This window comes from Biomphalaria glabrata, chromosome 10 (genome assembly GCF_947242115.1).
Source record: "Biomphalaria glabrata chromosome 10, xgBioGlab47.1, whole genome shotgun sequence".
Classification (NCBI taxonomy): domain Eukaryota; kingdom Metazoa; phylum Mollusca; class Gastropoda; family Planorbidae; genus Biomphalaria; species Biomphalaria glabrata.
The window spans coordinates 15,293,142-15,313,197 of record NC_074720.1 but is presented as its reverse complement, the minus strand read 5'-3'; the positions used below and the strand labels follow the sequence as shown (position 1 = coordinate 15,313,197).

The 20,056-nt window shown below is 36.9% G+C and overlaps 2 protein-coding genes and 1 non-coding gene across 5 annotated transcripts in view; 2 read left to right on the top strand and 1 right to left on the bottom strand.

Annotated features, from left to right (window-relative positions):
• LOC106069895 (phosphatidylinositol 4-phosphate 3-kinase C2 domain-containing subunit beta-like) overlaps positions 1-5,036 on the top strand; it is a 52,964-nt gene extending 47,928 nt beyond the window's left edge. For all 3 annotated transcript variants that reach the window (XM_056043764.1, XM_056043763.1, XM_056043765.1), the window contains exon 36: positions 721-5,036. In XM_056043764.1, the coding sequence (XP_055899739.1) occupies positions 721-909 (189 nt within the window). In that variant the 3' untranslated portion in view covers positions 910-5,036. The remainder of the gene's footprint in view (positions 1-720) is intronic.
• Positions 5,037-7,283: 2,247 nt separating this feature from the next.
• LOC129928652 (uncharacterized) lies at positions 7,284-11,717 on the top strand. Its single transcript, XM_056043766.1, has one exon. The coding sequence runs from the start codon at positions 7,575-7,577 to the stop codon at positions 11,229-11,231; it is 3,657 nt and encodes a 1,218-aa protein (XP_055899741.1). The 5' UTR covers positions 7,284-7,574; the 3' UTR covers positions 11,232-11,717.
• A 4,027-nt stretch (positions 11,718-15,744) lies between these two features.
• Positions 15,745-15,817, bottom strand: Trnar-ucu (transfer RNA arginine (anticodon UCU)). Its single transcript has one exon. It is a non-coding gene; the product is annotated as a tRNA-Arg (tRNA).
• Positions 15,818-20,056: the final 4,239 nt, after the last annotated feature.

The window sequence follows — 20,056 nt, the reverse complement described above, 5'->3', positions numbered from 1 at the left end:
TTCAGCGTTCAGTAACCAGCTATATGAGACCACTAATGAAACAGCTTTAAGTTTTACTTGGAAACTGATGTTACACTTTCAGATATATACATGAATATATTTAATGTAATCCATGGCCTGCATTCCACTATCTACAGTTCTTGTTGCATTTATCTTCTTTTTTTTATTCCTTCATCTAAACGGGAGACAACAGCAACATTGAATACAAACATTTAAAGGGATTATCATGCATACACAATGAAACATTTGTTTTAGGACATTTCATTTCTAGGATCAATGCAATAAATCACTTCTTACAAGAAAGCTGTCACCTTGTTAAATAAATTCTTTGAAACTGTTTACAATAACTGAACTTTCCCTTGAAGATGGAGTAGCTGATGAGGCAGCCATGTGTATGGAAAAGGTAACATGCTTCTATGGCTGCTTTTTTTTTTTAAAAGAATGACTTGTGGTCAGTACAATGATCAAAAAATTTTTTTTTGTTCAACAAATGTCAGGTGTCATTAGAGGACATCCTTATCATCCCAGATAAATAAGCTCAGCCTACACCAGAATGTGAACTCAATACCTTTGGTTTAAACAGAAAGTCTTAGCCTGACAACACTATCTTTGGTTGTTCATTAATCTCAAGGGGTTAATAATAAATAAATATTTGACAAATGAGTTTAATAAAAAAAAAAATATGTTTACTGTATCTTACATAGTGCATTCCCTTCACAGCTGCAGTACCAACTAACAGAGCGTGAGATCCGAACTAAAATCCTCCAGGTGACAGTGTGGGACAGTGCTGTGTTGAAGGAGAACAACTTTCTGGGTGCTGTCTATGTCAGACTGCGAGACTTGGACTTGGTCAAAGATAACACCTTCTGGCACAAACTGGGCAGGATTCAGATGCCTAATTTTACATGACGTCTGAAAGTCAGAACATTGTTGGTTACTTAATTGTACTCACAAATTTTGTTTTTAATTGTCTTTTATTGTAGATTGCACAAACCACAAAGGACACACACAACTACTTTTGAGAAAACCAGGAAATATCCTAAGGGTTTTCAAATACTATTATATATTTATCTTGCACAATGTTCATTAAAAAAAAACAACAATAACAAAAAAAAACAATGAAAGTAAATAATTTATATATATCATTCTTGTAATACTCAAATTATACACATTCTAAAAAAAAGTTTATTTTTTGATGCTACGAACATTTAAAAATAATCATAAGATGTTATCCAAAATTTGGGTCCATCTTCACGAAAAAGGAATTTTTTTGTTCTAAGTCTGTTCTTTTGAAATTCCTAGCCATTTATTATTATTGACTTACACATTTATATATCACACAAATCTAAGACATTTCATTATAGCTAATAGAATGTGAAATATTGTGAACCAAAGTGGGACATGTTGATGGTGAACCATGTAGAATGATTTCACGTGTAATTATGAAAGTCAAACAGGTAAAGGGCTGAGCAATAAAATTACTTGTTGACAAAAATATGAAATCAAATAAGAAAGGTTTGCAAATTACCAACTTAAATTCTGATTCTTCAAGTATTTTCACATGTATATGTTATATTTTTAACTTTTTATTCATTTAGTTTGCGCCCCCCCCCCCCCCCCCCAACTATATACACAAATATATGGCCCAGTACTACAGTTTAAAAAAAACCTGCTACATATTTACCCTTGTTATAGGTCAGTGCAATAATTGCTTTGAGTTGAAGTAATGTCTGGATTGTTTCTTCCTGTTGTGTTTTGTAGATTGCCTCGTCTCCTCTCTCGCTCGTGCCAAATATATGTGTCAGTCACTTACATAATAGCTACCATGCACTTTGTATTTATTATGTTACATGCCTTTCTTTCATTTCTGTGATATATCATTTCACTATTTTTTAAACTTCATTCTGTGTTTCAGGTTTTCTACCTTACTACTTTACATCATTATTTATTTTTTATGGATTCATATTTTTAAAATGTAACCTTCAACATAAAGTTTCATTTTTAAATTATTTTTGTAGTAATGTAATCACTTTTAGCCAGATTATATGCAGCAAAATAGGATGCTGCCAAAGTTGCCTGTTTGCCTGATGATTATCTATTGCCAGAGTGTATTGCAATTATCTTTTTGTGACTAATGAAACAGTCAAATAAATAGATACTGATATCTTAGTTATTAGCATTACCCCTGAAGACCATGAAGGGAAGAATAAAATCTATATATTTATATATGTGTATATAAGGCTTGTCTTCAAGTCCAAAAATGGGGTGCTGTACTTCATGTGGCTACGGCCACTGTCAGACATAGCGTTGGATGTTGTAATATGTGGAGCATATAAATACAACTGTTTATAAATATATAAATTTCATTGCTAATGTCTGTTGATGTTATTTAAAACCACCAGCCTATGCTTGTTATGCTATTTAGGTTATTGTCAGATTTTTGTTTTGAAATTTCATTGGAACTGTTGGATTCTGTTCAAGTATATACTGTGTTGTTAATTATGTGAAGTCTTTATGAAAGAGAAGTGATTTCAATATAGAAATCATTGTGTGATGTCCATGTTCACTCCTGGTGTTTATTCTAGAAATGATGTTAATGTACAAACCATAATGAATGATCCTAATTTGTATGATTGTAAAATGACCAAACAAGCCTTAGTCTTTGTCCACCACCTTGCCCACATCTTTAGATCATCTTAGGAGAAATGACTTGGAGCAAACTTTATTTATAACTTGTTTTTTCTAAAAATGTTTTTTTTTTACAATATTAGTTCCTATATTCTATAAATTATATTGACCATTCATATAGACCATTCATATTGACCATTCATATTGTTTACCTTGATGACAGCATTCTTGTATTCATATACACTCTTATTTATCTTTGTATTTATCTATGTATTACTGTACAGTAGAGGGTTTAGTTTCTGTTGTTCTATTTATTGCAAACTTTTGTTTCTTTTTTGTATTTTGAAGTTAAAGGGGCTTCCAAATTTGTTTTTTCTTTAGTTCTACAGTGGCTAGGGAGTTGTTTTTTTTTACTATTATATATGTTAGCAGCATAATAAATGACTTTTTTCAAGACACCTTTAGCGTTTTATGTGTTTCTGATATGGTCCGACCTTGTTATGAAAAGAAATCATTGAACAGATTGGAATATGAATGTTTTGTTCTGTGAAGCAGACTCATAGATTAAGCTGGGCTTAGAGTAGATATAGTAGAGATGTTTCATAAAAAGGAGCTCAAAAATCAAAAGTTTCCCTTTCAGACCTTGTCATCTATGTTGCAGATGTAAAGATCTTCTGTTTCTGTGGCCCACAGTTAATGAGTGTGTCATGTGACTAACTGTCTTACTTTTCCACAACTAATGTCAAGTACCCATTAGAGTTAGGTAGACTCAGGGGTGCCCTAAAACTCCAGAAATTCAAAATCCCAGTCTTCACTTGGATTTAAACTCTTTAAGCCCTTTAGCACAACTTATTCTATTATTCTACATATAGTTGAGGGTCTTGACATTTGAATCATAACTTGGCTGCCTTTAAGCTTTTCTCATTTTTTATCTTTGAGAAAGACTTTAAATATAAGGAAGCACTTCACACCAACTGCACATTTGGATGTCATTTTACCACTAGTCCTTAGAGTAAAATGGCCTCTCTTTGCTTCTGAAGGTCTTCTAGGTCTATGACTTGCTCAGCCAAGACTGCTGGTTGAAATTGTAGACCCAGTCTGCCACGCTACATTGGTAACTTGATTTTTAACTCTTTATTACCACCACTACATTTTTAATAAATGATCCTTTTTTGTTTGTTTCATCAGATTCTCATTTGAACTGTTTCTATTCGATTTTTTTTATTGCATGTCTGTCTGGCTGTTTAGCTTTTCAGTACAATACTAAAGCCTTACTTTCCTATATGAATTATGAAACATATATATATATATATTGTGCTGCATAATTTGGTGACATTATTGATCAATAGAATAAATAAATGTTTGTTATGTTATTGTATAAGTATTCACTGAACTATATTGATGTATACAATAAGTCATGTGATCAGGGAATGTTTATACATATTTACCTCCGAGAGCTAAATATTTCCTCTGAGAGCTAAATATTTCTTAATCTGTTTCAGCACTTGCTTAATTTTTTTTCTTTTCAATAAACTAAATAAATAAACAATAAACTGCATTAACTAGAATCAAAGAACAAAGCCAGCAATACAATTTTTCTAATGATTAACCTTTTGGTTAACTGAATCTTAGAAGTTCTCTGGATACATTGTTTTTATTCATACCTTTATAGAAGTTCTCTGGATACATTGTTTTTATTCATACGTTTATATAACTGAAGAAGAGAATTGATCAATACTTTCATTATTTAAAACCAACAAAAAAGTCTTTTGAGGAATAAGCAAAGAACAATTTTTCATATTGCATTAAATTTTATATCTTTTAATTGGAAATATTTCTTATGGCTCATATATGAACACCTAGCAAACTTTAATGTAGACAGCTGCCATACTTTGGCCAGTGGCCCTTAGGCATAACAAATGTATTTGAAATGCAGTCTTGTGTTGGCTGTGAAAGTCAAAGGTTCAGAGCTCTATAAAAAGTGATAAGCACTTTAAATGGAACTCTCATTATTTGAAGTTTACAATACCTAAACCAAACTCTTCATTTTAAATATATTATGATACTTGTGTCTTGGAATTCTGTTATATATATATTTATGTTTACATGATGCTTTATGCTTTGACAACTTTTGTTTTGACAACTTTTGTTTCCAAAACATTGCCAACTCTAAATGTTATTGTTTTGTGTTTAACTGTTCAGCATACATTTTATTAAATTAAATATCTGACTTCATAGTGCGCTGAACAGATCATGCTATTAGTACATTGTCTATATTTTTTTTTATTTCAAATGAAAATTGTTGCTTCTGTTGCCCTTTTGTTGGCTGGTCAAAGATTTCTAATTAAAGGGAAATGTAACTATGTTTACAAACTGTTGATTAATACACTTTCAATAGCACTAATTAACTTTTCATCTTATACAGTCATTTGTGTTTGTTTCATTGCTAAATCTGATTTGTATCAAAGTCTGGGTTTTATTTGACACTTTTCCACTTTTCTGGGCTCACCATTTTGCTCCAGATAGATTCCTACTCTGTTAGCAGCAGGTATAAAATACAGACCTAATTACTGATGCTCCAGATAGATTCCTACTCTGTTAGCAGCAGGTATAAAATACAGACCTAATTACTGATGCTCCAGATAGATTCCTACTCTGTTAGCAGCAGGTATAAAATACAGACCTAATTACTGATGCTCCAGATAGATTCCTACTCTGTTAGCAGCAGGTATAAAATACAGACCTAATTACTGATGCTCAAATCACAGGTCTGTTTTGGTGCTGCTTTTTTTGTTGTTTTCCTAGCATTGCTAAATCTTAATACTTGAGAACAATCATAACCCTGAAACTTTTTGGACAAAAATAGAATTGTGTTTACATAGCCAAATGTCAGGCAAGTGTTTTCAAACTCTTCAGCGTGTATATTTGTTTGAAATTTGTAGACATGCATTTATAACCTTTTGTCTCTTCCAAAACACCAGGAAGAGATTTCTATTGCAAGTTTCCCATTCCCCCCTTAAAATTAGTTGGAAATGTTTTTTTCTTTCCTCAAGTTGTCATACAATCCTTCAGTTAAGGAAACTGTTAGGAGGAAAGGCAAAGATGAAATAATGCACCATTCTGTTACTGCTTCTAGCACTAACCAGTGTTGACAGGCTTTATTATAGCCTAGAACTCTTGAAGGGTCATAGGTCATAACACAATTGACAGGTTATGGTCACATTGAAACTGGTGCTGTTAATATTGTTTACTTTATACCAACAAAATATAGTTTTGATTTGTTCTGTACAGCCATCAATTTTTTTTTTCCTATTACAATAAACAGAATACTTCTACAGCTTACTCAATTTCTGAACTAGATTTTCTTTTTTTCTTGGGCTGTAATTGTTGAGTAGTTATACAAAATTTGTCAAACTAACAAGTGGAACTCTTCAATACTATATTGAGTAGACCTAGTGTTTGCCAAACTAACAAGTGGAACTCTTCAATACTATATTGAGTAGACCTAGTGTTTGTCAAACTAACATATTATAAAACTATTAAAACAAGTGGTATGATCACATGTTAGTCATTGTTCATCAGACATGGTTTTCCTGCAGAAGGTCTTAATGAGAGGAAAGGGAGACAAGGCTCTGCCTGGAGACTAGATGGATAATGTGAGATGATTGTACTGTTCTGTCTCTTGATACCACTGTTGCTGAAGAACATTGCATGCACCACACAAAAACTCCATTCTATTACCCAGCGAATTGTCCAATGATGTTGATAGGGCAGGATCATGTCAATAGTTTCTAACGTTATTTAGTTTTTCCTTGAGCTGTCTGTCTATTTAGCTGCAAAGTCAGTAGTACACAATGGATGTAGAAACCATTTGAAGCAATTACCCATCCTGTTTTTGAGACGCTATCACCAGCGACTGCTACAAAACAAACAATTTGACAAACGTGTTGGACATTTACTTTGTGTCTTCACTTCCTTCTTCTCAGCAGATCTGAGTGTTGGTCAAACTCTACGTCGCTGCATTGGTCTCTCTTCGTTACACAATTGAGTTCTGAACCTAATCGCTAAAAATAAAATAGTATGCAATTATGTCTGAGTTAGAACTAGCAGTTTGTGTCTGGGTTAGATCTAGCAGTTTGTGTCTGGGTTAGATCTAGCAGTTTGTGTCTGGGTTAGATCTAGCAGCTTGGGTCTGGGTTAGATCTAGCAGTTTGTGTCTGGGTTAGATCTAGCAGTTTGTGTCTGGGTTAGATCTAGCAGCTTGGGTCTGGGTTAGATCTAGCAGTTTGTGTCTGGGTTAGATCTAGCAGCTTGGGTCTGGGTTAGATCTAGCAGTTTGTGTCTGGGTTAGATTTAGCAGTTTGTGTCTGGGTTAGATCTAGCAGCTTGGGTCTGGGTTAGATCTAGCAGTTTGTGTCTGGGTTAGATCTAACAGTTTGTGTCTGGGTTAGATCTAGCAGCTTGGGTCTGGGTTAAAACTAGCAGTTTGTGTCTGGGCTAGATCTAGCAGCTTGGGTCTGGTTTAAATCTAGCAGTTTGGTTACATCTAGCAGTTTGTGTCTGGGTTAGATCTAGCAGATTGGGTCTGGGTTAGATCTAGCAGCTTGGGTCTGGGTTAGATCTAGCAGTTTGTGTCTGGGTTAGATCTAACAGTTTGTGTCTGGGTGTGGTGAAATAGTTGCTATTTGTTTATGTTTGTGTAACGTCGTGAGAATGTGTTCACAACATTGATTTAGTGTGCTACAGTCCAAGTCTCTTTCGTCAGTTCATGTGTCGTTCTAGTTTAATAAAGCCTTGTTTTAGGTTACTCTTCAGTGTTCCTTTATTTCTTATTACAATTTATTAAACTAGAAATTTTCAATTCTATGGATCTATGTGCCTTACGTATCTTTTTTGGATTTTCGTTCAACACTATTCTCAGTCTGTAAGTAAAAGTAATTATACAAATGGAACGGCTATTTAGGCCAAAAGAGCTAGACATAGAGCCTAGCTCGCCATCGGCTGCCGAGAAGTGGCTGCACTGGCTCAGAACATTTGAGAATTTCATCTCCTCAGTCTCTCACTGTGAGATTGACAAAAAGAAATTACTGGAAAACTACGTTTCTTCGAGCGTATTTCAGTACATAAGTGAGTGTACCACGTTCGAAGAAGCAATCAAAGTTCTACAAAATGTCTACATGAAGCCTAAAAGCGAAATTTTTTCACGGCACATGATAACTCTTTGTCGACAAGAGAACGGACAAACCGTTGACTCCTTCCTACTTAAGCTTAAAAGTATGGCCAAAGACTGTGACTTCAAAGCTGTCACCGCTGAAGAACACAGAGATATCTTCGTAAGAGACGCCTTCATTACTGGACTGGCTTCAAACAGCATAAGGCTGCGACTCTTAGAGAAATCTACTCTAACTCTACAGTGCGCCTATGAAGAGGCAAGACAACTCGAATATGCCCATAACCATGCCATGGCGTATAACATCCACTCTGAAACTCCCTGTGGAGCTAGCGCCGACGTGGAGAGCCTTTCTCCAATGACAAAAGTAGAACACGAGGTGAGTGCGGCGACTAGTACAAGATGTTTCTTTTGTGGAAACAGCCCACATCAACGCTTTAGATGTCCGGCCCGTGACGCTACATGCAACTTGTGCGGTAAGAGGGGCCATTTCCAGAAAGTCTGTAAATCGACCAGACAGACACTCAAATCTACAACCTCAGCCATAGTGAAAGCAGATGACACGTCTCGGACTACAACCGTTGGATCTTCCTGGGCATCGACACCAGCGTCCGGTCTTACTAAATCTACTATTTCAATACTCGTCAATGGAGTACCATTAAAGGCTCTCGTAGATACGGGGAGCAGTGAAAGCTATATATCTTCTTCAATAGCTAAAAGGTACAAATGGAAATTAGAAACGTCCAGAAACAGAATCTACATGGCCTCTACACATCTTTCTCGCACTACTCACGGCCATATTTTCGCTAAAATAAAGTACAAAGATGAACAATATGAAAGTGTTAAGCTCTCACTACTAGATGGACTAGTATCTGATGTAATCTTAGGGCTAGATTTCATCAGCCAGCACGAAAAACTGATGATCCCATTTGAAGGAAAACGAAGCACTCTCCAGGTCTGTACGCTGAAAGCTGCACGAGTTGAAGCCCCTCGCCTCTTCGCTAATCTGGCTCCTAACTGCCATCCCATAGCCACTAAATCTAGAAAATATTCTATGCCTGACTCCAAATTCATTCAAACTGAAATCAAGAGACTTCTATCTGACAAAATTATTGAGCCTTCCACGTCCCCGTGGCGAGCCCAGATAATTGTAACAACGAATGAAAGGCACAAAAAGAGAATGGTTATCGACTATAGCCAAACCATCAATCGATTCACTTACCTCGACGCGTATCCCGTGCCAAAAGTGGATGAACTGGTGCAGGAAATATCTAAATACTCAATGTACAGTACATTTGACCTCAAAAGCGCTTACCACCAGATACCTATCAGGGATGATGAAAAGCAGTACACGGCGTTCGAGGCTGGCGGAAAGCTTTATCAGTTTTGCCGCATTCCTTTTGGAGTGACAAATGGAGTCGCCGCATTTCAAAGGACGATCAACACAATAATTGAGGAGGCAGGGCTACAGGACACGTTCGCTTACGTGGATAACGTTACCATCTGCGGACTTGACTCCATTAGCCACGACCAGAATCTACAGAGATTTCTCAATGCCGCTAAAAAGTACGGTATCACCTTCAACAATGATAAAAGTGCTATTGCGACTAATAAAGTATGCCTCCTAGGCTACGAAATTTCACAAGGGCAATTAAGACCAGACCCCGAAAGATTTCAAGCATTGAGAAACCTACCTCCACCACAAGACATGAAATCACAAAAGCGGGTGATTGGACTACTGTCCTATTATTCTCAATGGATCCCAAATTTCTCCAACAAGATCCATTTATTGGTGAACAACAAAGCCTTTCCTCCCCCTGAACAAGTACAACAAGCTTTTAAACAGCTAAAACACGAACTTGAAAACGCTGCTGTGTCGACGATAGACTACAATCGACCACTAACAGTCGAAACAGATGCCTCTGACATCGCGATTGCCGCCACTCTTAATCAAGACGGCCGTCCTGTCGCCTTCTTTTCAAGAACACTCACTAATAGTGAACGCAGACACTCAGCAGTGGAAAAGGAAGCATACGCTATCGTAGAAGCCCTGAGAAAATGGCAACATTACCTTATCAGTAGACCCTTCACATTGGTTACAGATCAACGCTCAGTGTCTTTTATGTTTGACCAGCAGAACAAGGGCAAGATCAAAAACGAAAAGATTCAAAGATGGCGACTGGAGCTTAGTTGTTTCCAATATGACGTCGTATATCGACCCGGGAAACAAAACGCTGCGGCGGATACCTTTTCAAGGAACCACTTTGCGTCAGCAATGACTGGAGAAGACCTCAAACTGTTACACAACAACCTCTGTCACCCCGGGGTCACGAGACTCCTCCATTTCGTTCGGACTAAGAACTTACCTTTTTCCTGCGAGGACGTCCGCAAAGTGGTAAACCAATGTAAAACTTGCGCTGAACTGAAGCCTAGATTCTTCAAACAGTTTTCAGGCACCCTCATCAAAGCTACCCAACCATTTCAGAGAGTAATCATTGATTTTAAGGGGCCACTCCCATCTGCTACTCACAATAAATACTTATTAACAATGGTGGATGAGTACTCACGCTTCCCATTTGCCTACCCATGTCCCGATATGTCCTCATCCACTGTCATAAAGTGTTTAAATCAGCTGTTTTCCTTTGTTGGGATGCCAGAGTACGTCCATTCTGACAGAGGTACGTCCTTTATGTCGAGGGAGGTGCAATCCTTTCTGCACGAGAGGGGAATAGCTACAAGTAGAACAACCGCCTTTAATCCTTCAGGAAACGGACAAATTGAACGACTAAACAAAACTCTATGGAACGCTGTTACTTTAGCACTGAAAGACCTCGATCTCCCGATCTCGAGATGGGAGCTTGTCTTGAACCAGGCCCTATACTCGATTAGATCATTACTATCTACGGCAACAAACGAAACTCCACATGAGAGAGTTTTCCGGTTCAACCGGAAATCCTCCTTCGGGATATCTATCCCCACTTGGCTATCTAGCCCAGGTAGAGTGTTGCTGAGAAGAGAGAACCGATCTTCAAAGTATGATCCTCTCACGGAGGAAGTCGAATTGCTGATGTGCAACCCCCAATATGCTGTCGTACGGTTGCCCAGCGGTAAAGAGGAGACGGTCTCTCTAAGACGCTTGGCTCCCACCCCCTCCCCATCCACAACAACAAGTGAACCTTCGTTCTCCCCTCAGGGTGAGGATAATGAATATCCTCCAGAAACTCAAAACACGGAAGTACCAGTCAACACCCCTACGGTGATACAAGAAAGGAAAGAACCCCTGGTAGGCTCTGAGGACCTCCGAGCGCTTCCTCTTGAAAATACCCCACTTGACGCTCAGGAACTCACTAGTGACTCCCAAACTGTAGAACAGGATAGTCAACCCCGTTACAACTTGAGAGAAAGAAGAACAAGACCGAACTATAGAGTCTAGAGTTGTTCCTTTATTGCACTACATATGTTCTACATAAACTGGCATTGTTTATCTCTTGCTACTGATACTAGAGTTTACTTTTCACTTATTTACGTACATGTTTACTTACTACACTATTTGTTAATATTTAAAACAGAAACTAGCAATTGTTTATAATTCATACAACAGATAGGGCCTACTGGTTTTTAGGTTTCTTTGCATCACCATTCACTATTGTTTACAAGAGAAATTAATATTTCGACACTATTTATTGATCTATTGTATTACAGGCACTGGCATTCTTTTATTTATGCTATTGGCCTACTATATTACTATACTTGCTATTTTAATTCTAGGCGGGGTGAATGTGGTGAAATAGTTGCTATTTGTTTATGTTTGTGTAACGTCGTGAGAATGTGTTCACAACATTGATTTAGTGTGCTACAGTCCAAGTCTCTTTCGTCAGTTCATGTGTCGTTCTAGTTTAATAAAGCCTTGTTTTAGGTTACTCTTCAGTGTTCCTTTATTTCTTATTACACTGGGTTAGATCTAACAGTTTGTGTCTGGGTTAGATCTAGCAGCTTGGGTCTGGGTTAAAACTAGCAGTTTGTGTCTGGGCTAGATCTAGCAGCTTGGGTCTGGGTTAAATCTAGCAGTTTGGTTACATCTAGCAGTTTGTGTCTGGGTTAGATCTGGCAGCTTGGGTCTGGGTTATATCTAGCAGTTTGTGTCTGGGTTAGATCTAACAGTTTGTGTCTGGGTTAGATCTAGCAGTTTGGTTACATCTAGCAGTTTGTGTCTGAAACGTGAAGTCAAACTGTATTATACATGATTCTGTTTCATAAAGTGGCACGAGACTTGGTTTACTAGATCTAACACAGCTAAATTTATTTAGCTAATACTTTGGCGGTTTCATTAATAACTGCCTGGTTTAAAATACCTGATTGAAATAGACTGGCTGTCCGAGACTCGCTGAATTCCGATTTGATAGGAAGCCATATGCCCTTGACCTGTATGCGTATAGAACTAGGAAGCCATATGCCCTTGACCTGTATGCGTATAGAACTAGGAAGCCATATGCCCTTGACCTGTATGCGTATAGAACTAGGAAGCCATATGCCCTTGACCTGTATGCGTATAGAACTAGGAAGCCATATGCCCTTGACCTGTATGCGTATAGAACTAGGAAGCCATATGCCCTTGACCTGTATGCGTATAGAACTAGGAAGCCATATGCCCTTGACCTGTATGCGTATAGAACTAGGAAGCCATATGCCCTTGACCTGTATGCGTATAGAACTAGGAAGCCATATGCCCTTGACCTGTATGCGTATGGTGACATGTGCACCACTGCAGGGGTTTTGTTCAAGGAGAGTAGATGTGAGCCTATTAAGACCTCGCTAAATTGACTTGAATGATGATTGAAAATAACTTATTCATTATTCTTGTTTTGTAAAATACATTTCCATATTTTGTTGTGTGAAAGCTAGTGACCATGGCAAGTCGTCTGCGAGGAGACTATATTAATGAATAAACGCTCCATGTAACAGAGTGCAGTCTCATTTTGAAAGCAGTTCACAATTCTAGATCTATACTAAACATAGGAAACACAATTCTAGATCTATACTAAACATAGGAAACACAATTCTAGATCTATACTAAACATAGGAAACACAATTCTAGATCTATACTAAACATAGGAAACACAATTCTAGATCTATACTAAACATAGGAAACACAATTCTAGATCTATACTAAACATAGGAAACACAATTCTCGATCTATACTAAACATAGGAAACATAATTCTAGATCTATACTAAACATAGGAAACATAATTTTAGATCTATACTAAACATAGGAAACACAATTCTAGATCTATACTAAACATAGGAAACACAATTCTAGATCTATATTAAACATAGGAAACATAATTCTAGATCTATAGGCCTACTAAACATAGGAAACACAATTCTAGATCTATACTAAACATAGGAAACACAATTCTAGATCTATACTAAACATAGGAAACACAATTCTTGTACACCCTTACATTCCACCTCACTCTACACAACCTGTAGCACTGAATCTATTATTTAAAAGTAAAAGTCAAGAAAACTTGAACGGAGTAATACAGGGTGACTTAAAGTCAATTATATATTTCGTCAGCTGGTTTATTTGCATGTGACAGTTTAATCTCGACCATTGAATCGTTTAGTTACTGCCTAATGTTAGCTGCATACGAAATAAAAAGTAAATCTAAATTGGAAGTTTTCTGGTTGATTTGTTTCGCTATCAAATAGTTTAACCTTTTAGATTATCCTTAGCACACATTCATACAAGCCTGAACATTCTAATGATCTACACAGGCCTGAACATTCTAATGATCTACACAAGCCTGAACATTCTAATGATCTACACAAGCCTGAACATTCTAATGATCTACACAAGCCTGAACATTCTAATGATCTACACAAGCCTGAACATTCTAATGATCTACACAAGCCTGAACATTCTAATGATCTACACAAGCCTGAACATTCTAATGATCTGATCAAATGTCCAATACGCCAGTGAACAACTTAAAAAAAAACGTTTTGTTTTGTTTGAAAAGTTCCCTCACGTCATGAGGAGTAATACGTCTTAGCTCAAACGTCCTGCAATGGAAGGCGAAGGGCAGGGTTCAAACCTTGCATTATCGCGTTGATTGAAGAGCATGTCAATGGACATGGAGCTGTTGCGTTGATCTGAAGTTAAATATTTAATTTCCGCGAAATATTTTGTAGACCTGAGATAACAAGAGACATTTCCTGGAACTATTGCGTTGATATGAGATTATATGAGACATATCAGCGAGTAATTCAAAAGTTTAGGAACTATTGCGTAGATCTGAGATTACAAGAGCCATTTCCGCGAGTGATTCAAAGATTTAGGAACTATTAAGTTGATTTGAGATTACATGAAACATTTTCGCGAGTGATTCAGACATGCCACCATCCTCTGTTACTTCACTTTCGTTGTAAGGGTGCTGTAACCAAATCCCTCCACTTTTCCTGGTCAGCAGCTGTTCTTCGAAGGATATCAAGAGAGAGAGAGGCTGGTCCATTCTTTTACGTTGTCCAGCCTGCTCTGCTTAAGATGACCCTTTCTTCGTGTCCCCCCACTGTGCCTTGGAGAATGACTTTTGACAATGTCTTACTGTACGTAATCTTCTCATTATAGCTACTTGTCACCTGACATTTGGAGAAGACGAGACGATAGTTGCATTAAGTGTAGACCAATGATTTTGAAAAAGCTTCCACTACCTAGATAGTCTGATCAGAGCGCCTTGAAAGATCCTACAAAGAAACAATGAGACACATATAATGAGTTCTGGGATGTGTCCACCCAAGCCAACGAAACACCTCAAGAGTCTAAACTCATTAATGGAATGATACAAAAAGGATGAGTATATTTAACCATGACACAAACCAGGGCAGTAGCCACCGTAGACTCTAGACAAACACAAGATATTAAAATTAAATGATGTAATTCCCCTTACTGGACCGTTTAGTGGGTCAATTGAAATAGACATGAACAAATGAAGAAAGATAACTCATGTTATTTTTTTTTTTATGAAAGCGGCATTACGTTTGTCTCCCCTTCAGATACAAATAATATGCATAACTGAGTTTCTTCTAGTCAATGTTTTATTTTACTTCTACATTTTGTTTTCTTCTTAAAATTATCTTTTGCATTGACCTTTGATACGAGACTTCAAGCGCTCTGTCCCAATCCTTATTCCCCTCCCTTCTTGCTTCCTGAAACGCGTCCCATCACCACAGCAATGATGAAGGTGTTGAGAAAGACTCGCCAATCCTGGGGCCCAATCTCCGTGGGGAAAAGGAAGGGAGACAACCAAGTTAATGTTGTACACGATCAAGAACCGCAATCTAATAGCCGATAGCTCAATGTATCTGACAAGCTCTCATGTACGAGTTGCATCCCTTGAGAGTTCAATTCTCCCTCGTTCTCTCTCCCACCCCTCCCCACTTCATTACATCCTTCATCCAGTCAAACATTTTTTCTATTTGGACAAGAACTACACTAACCAACCATCTTAATTTTACACGCAACAAAACAGTAAAAGGTTTTGTTTTATCTTCAAATGTAATCGCAAATAAACAACAGTCAAACTTACACCGCTAGAGAATATTTCGCACTTTCGTACAATTTAGAACACAATGCTCAATTCTAAACTTGTTTAAACAAAAAAAGAAAAAAAAACCTTTCTTAGCATTATTATTATTTTTTTGAAAGTATAAAGTAAAGTTCCCCTTGTGATCTATACGTCATCTGTTTCTTTGGCCAACGGTTAACGAGCAAGGTGTCATGTGGCCAGCACTTTTCCCCATCTAAAGTCAGTACCCATTAGAGCTGAGTAGACTCTGGGGCGCTCTCAAAACCCCAGTTTTCACCGAGATTCGAACCCAGGACCCAGGTTCGGAACTCAAGCAATTAACCACTCAGCCACCGCCCTCCTCAAAAAAATATGTCATCCACGGCGGGATTCGAACCCGCGACCTCTGGATTAGAAGTCCAGCGCGCTATCCCCTGCGCTACGCGGACGATATGAGAGAAGAAAGCTATAATAAAATACATACGCAAAGTTATATAGAAATATACCTACACGACCCTGAAGGTATTGGTTCCTTGAAGAACATAGTTCCTTGATAACAGGTACGATATAGGTCAGGTGAATTCTACTATCTGGTGTGGGGACCGACTTATTGTTATACTTAGATTTTTTTTTTTACAATACAATAGGAAAATCCTGTTTCGCACTAATAGGTTCTAGAAAGGGGAAATAAAATAAGGATTGCTTGTTTTGAAATATTGTGGTACTCCTCTGACAAACTCGACCTTTGTATCTCTGTCTCAAATCGGTGTCACTCATTAAATCAACCATACAGTCGATATTTTGTATGAAACCATGAAGCAAGCAATGCTTTAAGTTCTCAATTCTGAATGAATTCTAGTTCAGTTCAAACTGATATCCGAAGCATGTACAACATTTTTTACAAAACTTCTACCAGCATCTGACTTAATCCTCTTCAAATGCAGACTGACTAAATAGGTTTTTTTTTTTTTTTTTTTATAATCAAAGTTATTGATATCACATGACCAGGAAGCAGGGATGTGGGTTTCAACCCTGACCACATGTTGAAAATTTGTACAAATTTTAATTAAACTTTTTAGTTAGTAACTAAAAAAATTAATTAAAGTACGAATTTAACTAACCTTTTTTTTCTTGTTAAACAATGGCCTTAATTATTTTTTTTAAGCTAAAAGTTTCTAACTTTTTAGTTAACTTTTGTCCATCACTACTGATATTACAGAAATTATTTTCATTTACCGAGATGAGTTAGTAAAATTAATTTGTATTTTCTGGCCTGCATTTATTAGGAATTAATTCCTGTGTAGATCTAGTATTCTGGCCTCGTGGAACACAGTTTGAGAAACACTGATATAAACGATAGCACATTGAAAGATGATAACAAAGCGAGCCAATTGGATTACAACGAAAGAAACCCCGCCTTTCTTGAAGTGGCCAGGAAGGAGGTTGATTTAATTTCTTTTGGTATTGAGGAACTTGTGTATAAATATAGGCTTCAATGATTGATGAGCTACAAAGCAAACAGGTGCTGGTAGAATCCTTGAGTTGACGTTTTGTCATACACTAGGACTTTGACGTTTGTCCTCCACTTGGACTGACGTTCTGTCTTACGCTAAGTAGATAGATAGATAAGATAAGATAATTTTTATTGATCCAATCTAATGGAAATTCAGTCTGACTACAATTGACAAGCTCAGTGAAACTACTGTACAAAAACAATATTGATTAAAAATTGGAACAACATTCACACACGAAAACACATACACATTCACATTATGAATTTGACTTCTATGTACTTCTCGATGACGACAGCTGATCTTGTAACACTCTGACCGAAAGTGGGATAAAGGAGTTTTTAAATCTTTCAGTTTTAGTCCTAATGGAAAGGAGACGACCACTTCGTTCAGATCTGATGTAACAGTGGTTTAATGGGTACAGGTTGTCTTTAAGAATCGTGAGTGATTTGGAAAGGCATCTTTCTTTGAAAAAGCTCTTCAAGAGATGGTAGCTGTACTTGAGTGATATACGATGCTTTTTTAATTAGTCTATTTATTCTAAGTCTTTGTGCCAGTGAAGTAATACCATACCAGCAGGTGATGACAAAGTTCATAAGACTGCTGATGGTTGCTGGGTAGAAAAGTTTGGTTATCGTACAAGTAGGAGCACAAGTAAGTACAACAAATAGTCCAATCAGAAAGATCTAAAAGACTCTTCATGAACCCGGATGAAGTATGTGGGCTGAGGTCTCCCTAAATATTTCTATGGAAGGTCACATGTTCAAGACTCTACTAAGATCCTCCAAACTTTGATGTTTTCCACAAAGCTAATTCAGAGCCAAAAAGTACAAGAAGCAAAAACAAAACTATTTCATGAGCGAGCGTGCAGTGTTTTAGCTTCTAGTATCCAACATAATAACAGGCTCTGTATGAGGACAAGGTTGGGAGATTTCTGACTTAATCCTCACGGAGTCTCAAATTGTTGGCAATAATGGCAGCGCAATTACTGGCTCTAGTGGGGAACATTTCTTGGGGGGGGGGGGGGGGAACAAATCACTTCGCTTTTGTACATTTTGTGCACGCGGTACTATTTGTAAATGTTGTCTTTTTAAAAGTTAAATTTCAACATGCCTTGATACAATCTCAAACGTATCTTTTACTCTTTTATCTATCTATCCATCCATCCATCCGCCCGTCCGTCCATCTATCTATCTATCTATCTATCTATCTATCTATCTATCTATCTATCTATCTATCTATCTATCTATCTATCTATCTATCTATCTATCTATCTATCTGTCTGTCTGTCTGTCTGTCTGTCTGTCTATCTATCTATCTATCTATCTATCTATCTATCTATCTATCTATCTATCTATCTATCTATCTATCTATCTATCTATCTATCTATCTATCTGTCTGTCTGTCTGTCTATCTATCTATTTCTTTATGTATGCATTGTATATACATATCTATCTATCTATCTATCTATCTATCTATCTATCTATCTATCTATCTATCTATCTATCTATCTATCTATCTATCTATCTATCTATCTATCTATCTATCTATCTATATATCTATCTATCTATTTATCTGTCTGTCTGTCTGTCTGTTTTCAAAGCGTTATATTTTGTGATGTTGCTTGTTCAGACTGTCTTGAGGTCATCTATGGATGGCTGTTGAATTTCAACGCAATTACTCTGCAAGCGTTTGGGTGTAATTGTTCGGGTGTATTCCGTGTAGTTGAACAACAAGCCAGATAAACAATAAACATCTGTTTTAACTAGTGAAGAGATGTAGTCAACACTGATGAACAACTTCACATATATTTATTCTGATAAAAGGCCACAGTAAGCGTCTCTGTCACTAAACACGTCGTTACCCTGGAGTATTCTATCGCTAACTGATTTTCCGGTCTCTAACCCAACATATCCCAAACGTCACTAGTCCCGTTCAATATGCGTCTTCTATGGTGCGTCGCTAAATAACTAACCTATATAAATAAAGTGTCTAACAATTTTCATCTGTCAATTCTGATGCTATCGTCTGTCCTGAGAAAGCTTAACCTATGCGTGATTTTGACAAAGAAAAGAAAAAAAAACATTAAGAAAAAAACAACGCGATTCTCCTCTGATATTTCCCTCCTACTCCAACTGCTCTACAAGTGTGATTGGACGATTGCGCATGTACCTATTTATTATTGTTAGTCTTGATAAATGAAAAATCAATTTCAAGATTGAGTAAAATAATCGTTGTAATTTCACTCAATGTTAACTTTCATTTTTAAAAGTATTTTAAAATTCTACTTACTTAAGTATCAATTTCATATAATAATAACACACAGGAATAATGGACTGAGGTACCTTAAAATAGAATGGCATCCATTAAGCCAGAGAGATATGCTGTAAATGTTTGTAGTCAAAACCCTGTTTTTTTTAAAAAGGAAACCTCAGAATTTGCGCCATTCAGTTTTGGATGTATCATCATAGGGATCCTTGGGCCTTAGGCCTCTTTTCTTTGCCTCTTTTATGGGCCATCTTGCCTCTATTGTGCCTGAGAGGATTTAAACAGGAGAAATATATCTACTTATTGCAATAGTTTTATAAAAGGTACCTATGTTGTTTATTAATGCATACTGATTTTTCCTGTTTCACGTTTTTCAAGCAGTTAAAAAAAAATAACATACTTTAATGTTATTCTTGGAGATGTCCACATTTGCCTACATGAAGGCTACACTCCGACATGAGAAATTTTGTTTTTAATTTGGTGTTTCTGGTGTGCATACCGTGGAAGAATTAATAAACGAAGTATTGTAACTAACCTTGAAATAATTTGTTTAAAAAAAAGTATACTGTAATATTCATAGTAGGTCCCGTGCCGAAAATATGTTTACTGTAGCTTTTACATTTTTTAAAATCTTTTTTTTCTTAGTGTACCAGTACAGGTATATAATTTCTCCTGGTATTTTGAATTATTATTTTTAATAGGTGCATAGGGCCCTTTTGGGTATGAACGTTGACTCAAACGGGCCCTATGTGTATAACTCTTTCAGGCCCTTCAATGTTCGTCCCTAACTGGCCCCAATAAGACTTCACCTGGGTCCTCTGATTTTATTAATTCCCCCCAAAGTATCTATGGCCCTGTTGGATTCTCTTACTGGCCCCACAATGGTTTCTCAAGGTTTTTTTCTGGACC

Bases quoted from the DNA above. Each gene is read 5' to 3' on its own strand.
- LOC129928652 (XM_056043766.1), top strand. From the start codon at position 7,575: ATGGAACGGCTATTTAGGCCAAAAGAGCTAGACATAGAGCCTAGCTCG.